This window comes from Brugia malayi (genome assembly GCF_000002995.4).
Source record: "Brugia malayi strain FR3 genome assembly, contig: Bm_v4_ChrX_scaffold_001, whole genome shotgun sequence".
Classification (NCBI taxonomy): Eukaryota; Metazoa; Nematoda; class Chromadorea; order Rhabditida; family Onchocercidae; genus Brugia; species Brugia malayi.
Window position 1 is genome coordinate 8,565,527 of NW_025062479.1, and position 9,220 is coordinate 8,574,746.

At 31.2% G+C, this 9,220-nt stretch overlaps 1 protein-coding gene across 1 annotated transcript; it reads left to right on the forward strand.

Annotated features, from left to right (window-relative positions):
- Positions 1–3,623: 3,623 nt before the first annotated feature.
- On the forward strand, positions 3,624–8,238 carry Bma-snn-1 (Uncharacterized protein; the record flags this gene model as incomplete). The annotated part of the gene is made up of 12 exons (XM_001898829.1): positions 3,624–3,868; positions 4,482–4,634; positions 4,786–4,837; positions 5,127–5,209; positions 5,656–5,806; positions 6,177–6,266; positions 6,350–6,412; positions 6,552–6,668; positions 6,880–6,983; positions 7,265–7,456; positions 7,742–7,863; positions 8,054–8,238. 12 exons carry the CDS (start codon positions 3,624–3,626, stop codon positions 8,236–8,238), a joined length of 1,557 nt encoding a protein of 518 aa, XP_001898864.1.
- Positions 8,239–9,220: the final 982 nt, after the last annotated feature.

The following is a 9,220-nucleotide window of genomic DNA, read 5'->3' on the forward strand; positions in this document are numbered from 1 at the left end:
TTTTGAATTTACCATCACTCAAGTGTCTTATGAAGTCGATACTTTAGTAGGTTGAAACAAAAAAAAAAATTAACTATTTTCCTCACATGCTTAAAACAGGGATGTAAGCATCGCAATGCTTAGGTATTACTCTGGTTGTCTACATCCGATAAGACTGGGATTGACTTTTAACGCACTTCATATCATTTTTTGAAACGCAAAGGGAAGTTTTGGATAAAATCTCTTTTTTTCTTTTTACAAAAAAAAAAAAGCATTTGATTGGTTTATGAAGATTAGCTTTATTAAATTAAAACATTCACATATGCGATTTCTCATCTAATTTATTTAGGGACATACCTACTTCACATGTCAACTTCAATTTTGGGTGACATTGGAGCAAAATGTCATTATTGTTGTCACACCCCGATATCGGTGCCAACAAGACCGGAGTTTCAATAATAACAATAATTAGAAATAGAAATTTAACGCATGCAATTATCTTTTTCTTGCAGTGAAATAATGGCTTTGTTGTGATAGAGAAGCGATGCATACAGTTGGCAATAGCTTTTCAATGATAAGTCTTATTTTTAGAATGATGAATAACTAACTATTCTACTAGTCCTCTTTCCAACTCACTGATTGCTTATTGATTTATGTTTTCATATGCATCCAGGCTCATTTGTTCTTTAGGCAAAAAGGATGAAAACAGGCTTTAATGTGCTACACTAAACTAATAAGGAAGAAATCTTTGGTCTTCTTCTTCTTTTCATCTAATGGCTCAATTTTAAAATTGTGTCGTATTATATATATATATATATATATATATATATATATATATATATATATATATATATATATATATATATATATATATATATATATATATATATATATATATATGTCTTCTTATGGTATTATCTCCTATAATATTTTACTAAATTCATAAGGAATGTTTAATAATAAAATTATGTGTTAATCATATTAATCAACAATCACACTTTTTTTCCGAATCTGTCCTTTGTTCTTCAAAGTTGTTCCATACTATCGCATTGTCCTGGTGTCATTACAATCTAAGCAGCAGATCAGTTCAAATAAATTGAATAGGTCAAATAGTGGAAGATTGATGTTGAATATGATCATCTGTGTACAACTTTTTTTATCACCTCTTAGTAAAAATCTGTCTTTTTTTTTTATTAATGGGAGAATTAATTATAAGTGGCTGATTGTATTTAAAATCGAATGACCAAATTACAGAATTAGGAGTTTGATAATTTTTATTTAGGATCCATGTTTCAGTCCATGAAAGGTCACATTTCGGGTGGTTAAAAACTTTGTTGGTTTTGATATTTCGCCCGACAATAACTTATTCATTCAAATAATTTCCTTCATAATCATCTGAATACATCAACTTTCTTTAAAAAAGACAAACAGGCAAACAGTAAGTAAAATTTTCCTTTAAAAATGTGAATGAAGATAAGTTATACCGGTTAAACTTTAAACTAAATTTACTAAATTAACTACGAACAACAAATTTTTAACTAATTCTTTTCTACTGTTAGCTTCTCAAATGCTTTCTTTAAAATTGGTTCCCTCTAACTTGCTAACACTTACTAATATTTGGACAAAGTATATCAAATATGTGAAAACGATGTTAAGTCCATTAAAATGTTGCAGTTTTGTTCCTTCGACACTATCAGTTAATTAAATTCTTTTAAATCGTAAAATTTATAGCACTCTTGTGGAATGAGTCAGTATATAATTAGCGTAATAAAACTTTCTTGACTCATATTTCTGAGGATGAATTTAGATCTGGAACTTTTTTATGGAACTAAATTCATGAAAGGATCTTGTATTTTGCAAATATAACAGCGCAATTCGACCGTTATTTTGCTCCTTTAAAAGCAACGAAATGGCATATGTAAGTAGAGACAAGAAAAAAACTATTGTGCAATATTTCTTGAGTTTTAATGGAAGCGACATATTTCCATTGAGCTTCATCTAAAATTTCCATTTTGCCCTCATGGTCATCAAGTTTCAAAAAAACATCACTAATAATCGACCATGAACTAAGCACCAATTGTAATTTTAAAGGCAGCAATCGAGAAACAGAAGTAAGTAAATAAAAAGTATTATTTTAGCTTTAATATGAAAGCAGTTTCGGTGCCACTAACCTGTAATTAGTAATTGCATCACGAACCAAAAAAAAAAAGAATGAGAGAAACCCAGCTACACAATGCTCGTTTTTCATATTCCCTATTGCATAGATCCACTTACCTAGTATTTTCATCAAATGTATTTCTTTAATTTCTTAGTTACTTTAAAATTTTTTAAATACAACTAGTTTCTTGCATTTGAAATCAAACCAAGAAGAAAAAATTTCATTTTCCTTTCTTGATGAGAAAGGCACAATAAATAAACATAGAACGTGACGCATTAAACAGCCATGGGACGTTTATATTACCTCATTTATATCGTTTTCCACTTTCTGTTGGCATGTTAACCGCTGGTTGGAAAAATAAATTGGTAAGTGGTCGGCTTTATGAGTTGCTTTGGGAATAATGATGCTTAGATCTATTCGAACTCGTTGCTTTACTAACAGGAGTTGAAATATCCTTACTGATTATCTTGAATTATTTGGTCTCGATATTTAGCTAATTTTAATTTCATCTTTTTTTATCAAATTCATTCCGGCTCATTGTCACTTTTCATTAGATTTGTTAAATTTAGACCAAAAATATTGTATGCATTAACTTTCAGTTGTTTGCTATAGATAAATATTATGGAGTATGGTTACCGCGGTATCTGTCGTTAAATTAGTTATTAAATTTGATTCGTTGTAGGATCTTTTTCTATCATCAGCAGTTCACGTTTAGTGATTCTATAAATGGATGTTAATTTAATTGCAATCGAGAAAACTCATTGACTAGAATTTCATGGATAGCGATAGAAGTACTGAGTTTCATTTCACATGTCATTGCATTACAATAAATTGTAGGAATTTTTTGATTAAGGTGCCAAATAAAATGATATGTAGTAGTCAAGTAGATTGCGAGCAGAACCTAAAAAGTCTTGCTAAAATGACAAAATTGACGTATATCTTTTATAACCTCCTTGAGATGATTTGTGTTTCTTAATTGCAAAATGGTAGGAGACTGAATTAAATATGTAATGTTGTTTTTGCATTTAAATTTATCATACTTCTGAGCTTTTTTGGCATATCATTTGCCAAATGGATCGATATATACAGACTTGAAGTTATTCTAAAAATGTCAAAGGATTTATTGGTTGAAGAAAAAAGAAGGATAGTCATCAATGACTAGATACGATATAAACCCATTAGGGATTTTCTTCTGGCAACGATCCGATGTTACATATTTTTCTTATTCATTCTCTTCCTGTTTTCTTCACTTTGACACAAATTAATGGAATCCTTCATTGAAATATAAAATTTAGTGGTTTTTTTGCTCTGCATTCATTATCACTCATCCACTTCTAAATCAAAAATTTTTTCTCGAAATTTAGACAGTTTTTATATTTCAGATTTTTGACGAATATTTCTATGACAGCAAAAAATAACCGTTGCTATCAACACAATCAGCTGGAGATAATAAATCAGAGAAGCAAAAAGTAGTAAGAACGAAAGTATGGAAAGTATATCTAGTGGTGTCAACTTTCTCAGACGTCGGTTTAGCTCTCAGGATATCGAAGAGGATGACAAATCGATGTTTACTTCAGTTCTTGGTGGACGTAGCGTACAACAACATCAACAACAAGCACAATATCAACAACAACAGCAACAATCCTCCAGTGCTTCATTACATATCCAGAGTGGGCCTCCTAATAGTTTCTCGCTAGCTGGTCTTGCCAATAAAGTCTCTAGCGCTATAAGGTTAACTTTTGAATTATACAGTTGGAATTCTCCAATAAAGGGAGAATTTATTGAAGTTGACACTAACGGAAGTTTTTATGGTAAATGGAGGAGGGAAACTTTCAGGAAAATAATGAATATGAACCCATTTGTTCATTTCTGATGACAGAGTTGCGATATTTGTAGATATTTATAATATTACAAATAATTTATGGAGTGGCACTAAGAGTCGGTAGTGAAGCCAGTGAATTAAAATGAATTAAAAGTAAGTAATAGGAAAATAAAATGAAGCACGCAAATCTGCTTAATAAGATGTTGCTGCTAACTATTCTAATAATTAGATGATTAATTTAGTAGTTCATACGAAGAAGGATAGATGAAATTGATAATCCGTTCTTCAGAGATAGAATTCTGAAATAAGCGTCCCACGATTCCAGATATTCAGAATACATTCTTGAGAAAGACCATTTTGTTAAAGATATAACCGGGAAAAAGTTCGGTACTTTTATATGTAGAAAAATAAATGAGCTTTTGTTTTTTTGACAACGATTTTCAGAATCTCGTAAGTACCAGAACTTGACTATAAAGGATGCTTATAATTTCAGTACTGAAGAAGTCGTATTTTTTCTTTCAGTGCTCCAACGTCACCATCCAAGCAATCAATGTCTATGTATTCGCAGGTTCAAGGTATAACCAAAAATCTGATGCAAGCAGCCACTAATGCTGCATCGTATGTTCAGGGACCACACAAGTGTATATTGGTTATTGACGACCGGCAGATTGATTGGTGAGTTACTGTTTGTCTAATATTCGGATACTCACTGCTCGTTGAATTTACAAAGCTTCACATACAGCATGTCTGCTTAAATTTACTTGACCAACCCATGCAAATGATTTGAACGATGATTCTGATAACCTTAAATTTATCGTATTTTCAGGAGTAAATATTTTCGCAACAATCGTACTGGGTGGCAACTACGGATTGAACAAGTATTTCATTATAGTATTAATCATATAATCAAGCAAAGCAGTGACTGAAAATTGATATCGTTATTGCAACTGAGTAAATCATGAGCTTGATGCTACCTATTGGACGTAATTTTAGGACTGACAATTTAATGCCAGTGATACCGGTAAATCTATCAAAAAACTTACCAGTGCTTTTTAGGAGCTACTCTTTCGCTAACCTAGCAGGATAAGCTTTGAAGTATCTTCATGCAGTAAACTCATAATGTGAACCTAAAGAGTTTTGCTGTAGTTAAAGTAACTTTATTTTTAGGCTCCGTTCTCAGAAATACATGTCTGTTGTCATTCCAATCATAAATGTACAGTGGATATTTTGGAATTCGGAAAAGAACACAGGTCTTTCCATTGAAACTTTTCAAAAACTTTTCTTCGACTTTTTTTAATTGCTTATCATTATTACCATTATTTTTTTGGATATTCTGCTGAGTAACTCTTTGACTAATAAACGAAAATCATCATCATATCAGAACATGTTTTAGAGCTTTTCAAAGAACTGTTTTACTGATCTGTCATATGTCTTCTCACTGTTAAATTTGTATGAAAAGTAATATCGGCAGCTGTCTAACTCAAGAATTTACCTTGAAACTTAGCGAAAAAAATGAGTTGTTTTTTTTTTTTTTTTTTTTTGCATTCAAAATAACAAATGAGACATTGAAAAAAAAGTTGTCGACATTAAAGTAAAAAAGCACGATTAGAATACATATATATATATATATATATATGCATACTGAGCGAACATAAACTGTATGATATTTCAATTTCTGTCAACTTAAAATTTTCAGGAGGATGCAGCCAGATTTCGTTTTATTTCGGCAAAATGCAAAGAGTGAGAGGGGTGATTACACTAATATTGCTTTAGCATTGTTGAAAGGAGGTGTGCAAACTTTGAATAATCCTGAAAGCGTATGGATATTCTTGAATAAAAATTGGATGGTATAAGTTTTAATTATCAAGCGTGATACGAGCAGTATGATAATTGGCAGTTAAAATTTGAAAAGCAATGGCTGATGTTAACCACTATCATGATTGTTGAATGCATAGCTTGGAAGATCAAATGTTGACAAATATTTCCAACATTTAGTGTTTCATTCTAAGGCGCTGGAAGATTTTTCTTTTCTCCATTGTGACACTTTTCGCAAAAACAGCTTTTCAGAACTGGAAGCAGTGAAGTAAATGAGGGATTCCGGAAATATTTTTGAATTTTCAATGTTTTTAATGGTTATCGAAGTATTACTATCTTCATAGAGAGAGAAGAGCGGTTGTATTTTAATTGTGATACTTATGACATTTGATTTTATTTCAGTTTAATCGACTTCAGTGCATTTGTAAAGCGGCTAGACCGAACGTCATACCTCTAATTGAGCAAACTTATTATCCATCATTTAATCATTTCGTAAGTTGTGTTATTCAGAAATTTATTTATTTGTAATAATAAGTAATACAGAGAATTATCTCTTTTTAAAAAAGAATTTGCAGAGTATGCAACCTCGGTTTCCGATTGTCATAAGCGTCGGGCATGGAAGTCACGGACTTGGAAAGGTGTAATTTCTTAGTGGTTTTTTTCCTGGAGGATTTTGAAGTTTTAACAGTAATGCAGACTATATTAATTTGATAAATTTATGCAACTTTACATGTTTTTTTTTAATGTGTAAAAAATGTCTCAAGCTATTATTTGTAGATGAAAATCGAAGATGAAAATCATATGCTAGAAGTGGAAAATATGTTGCGAGCAATTAAGCCTGTGGAGGTTTTTACCGAACCGTTCATCCAGACAAAATATGATATACATTTGCAGGTGGGCATATTTTGTCCACATACTTTATAGCTGTTTTTATCGTTTTCAAAAGAATACAAATTTTAAAAAAAAATGTAAATTAAATCTTTGATTTCATGGAACGGTCTAAACTATCATTTGTGGTGTTTATCTTTTCCATATAAGCTTCTATTAATTTAATAAATTCTTGAGGTCTTTGACGAAATGACTTTAGCAAATGCTTCATTCTTAGAAAATTGGTGCAGAAACAAGAGCTTATATTCGTAAAGGTATATCTAATGATTGGAAAAGTAATGCTGGTTCCGCAATGTTGGAGAAAATTTCTCTCTCAAACAAGTATATAATCTCTTAAAAATTATTAGCTTTTCTCAAAAGATTTTAAATTTAAACTTCAAATTGTTTTCATTTTTCTCAAATTTATTTACTAGCTTATAAAATCCGAACATTCTAAACAAAGTTATCAAAAATATTTTTTATTTTTTTTTTAAGAATTGAGTAGAATGAATAATGAGCCTCTAAAGATCCTTATTGGTTTCTAAAATTTCGTATGAAATAAATCGATATGGATATCAAATATGATTTTAAAGGCGAAAGGATTTCCAAAATAATTATTGAAGGCAAAAAGAGTGGTTGACTACTATATCAGATGCATTCGGTGGACTGGAAGTATTCGGAATTGATATTTTGGTAGCAAAAGATGGAAGGGAGATAATACATGATGTAAACGATGTGATAACTTTACTTGGTGATAGCCAAGAGGATGATCGTAAAGCTATTGCTGATCTCGTCCAAGCACACATAATACAATCGTTAGTATTCGTTTTTTATTTTCTGTTCTTCAAAATCTATAAAAATAATTGGAAATAATTCGAGGTAAAGCTTAAGTTAAAATAGTCAAATTCTGAACATGTTCAGATCCTGAGATTCTGAAGCTTTAATTCTCTGAACTTTGAATGGGTTATCCGGCTGAGTCAAAAATGTAAATTAACTCGTTAAATTTTATGCTGCATATACACCACTGCTTATAGTATTTCTTTGGGCATAAAGCTTTATTGCCAGAAATGAGTCTGACCAAATTAAAAACATTTTTAAAGTGCTCAACGTGCTATGCAACAAATAGCAGTTGCAACACGTGTTAACATGCCTCCAGCTCCACCACCACGTCCTCAGTCAACGAATGTTTCACGATCAAATACTCTAGAAAAAAATATGTCAGGTAATTTTTTCATGGTGCTGGAATAAATTCGAAATTTTTGATTGACCCTCTCATATTTTTAAAATTTCAAAGTGGTGAAGAATTGTGGAATAAAAAATGTTTGTGAAACTATTTACTTTTCACGTTATTTATACCAAAAATCATAAAATCATGGATTTCGTATATCAATGGTTTCGCACATACTTTAAAGGTGAAGCTACAGTGGATAGTGACGACAGGTTGAGTCAAAAAAGTTCTGCTAATCAGCCGCAAAGACCAGTAAGGCAGCCAAGTAAACAAGGAAAAGAATCAGCGGGAAACAGTTCACAGCATCAGGATGATACAATGGGTCAGCTGAAACGCACATTTGCTGGAATTTTTGGCGATGTCCAATGATATTTGTTTTTTGTCTGCCTGCATGCTTTTCCTAACCACTTCGATTTCCAACGACACAAGGCTGTCTATCTTTTTCGCATATTATCTCTTCATGTTTACTACTTTTTGTCATACTAACACCAATGGTTAATCTGCCTAAAAAGTCATGTTTTAAACTTTTAAAATTGGAAAAACGGTTCTTGGCAAGTAAGGTGTTTGGTTACTAATACCAAGTTAGGTTTATAGCTAATCGAGAGTAATAATTTAATTTCTAGCTTTAAACATAGCGATTTTCGCTTTATTTTTCTCCGCGCTACTTTTTTCCTCGATGATTAGGACAAAACAGTTCCGAATAGTAGAATGAAATAAAAAGATGAACTAATATTAGGATGGTTTCATAGTGGACCAAAAAGTGAGCCACAGCCGGTTAGCAGTATTTAACACCTATCTCAAATATTTCTATCGTTTATGACAAGGCTAAATTTGTGGAATCTCAGTTATTTTTAGAAATTTTCAGTTATTCTAGTAGTTTCAAAGATTTGGTCATCGATTTTTTACTGATTTAAAAATCGCTTTTGCTTCGATAACTCATTCAGTAGGAGGAACTGAATGAATATCATTGTTCTCTAGGCGAACTAGAACATTGAGAATAGAACAAATGTAATCCAAGAAAATTGAGAGATAAGAAAACATGCTACTACTGGACACTAAAAGAAGTTTCAGTGGTGAAAAATTTATTCACAAAACCAAATTGTCAAGAGTAAAGACAAATTTTGCATTGAGCACAAAGATTACGATTGAAGTGTTAATGCATTTCATTTCCATTAGATCTCATTTTCTTTCGTTTTTTTCCTCGATATTTTTTCATTGATATTTAGAGAATTGCAATAAATAATTAAAGGTGAAGGAATCATTAAAGTACAGGAGAGGAATTCCATTTGCAGATATCGTTCTGACAAGAGATTAATCAAGAAAGATTTTCAAGTGTATTTCAGGTTTTACC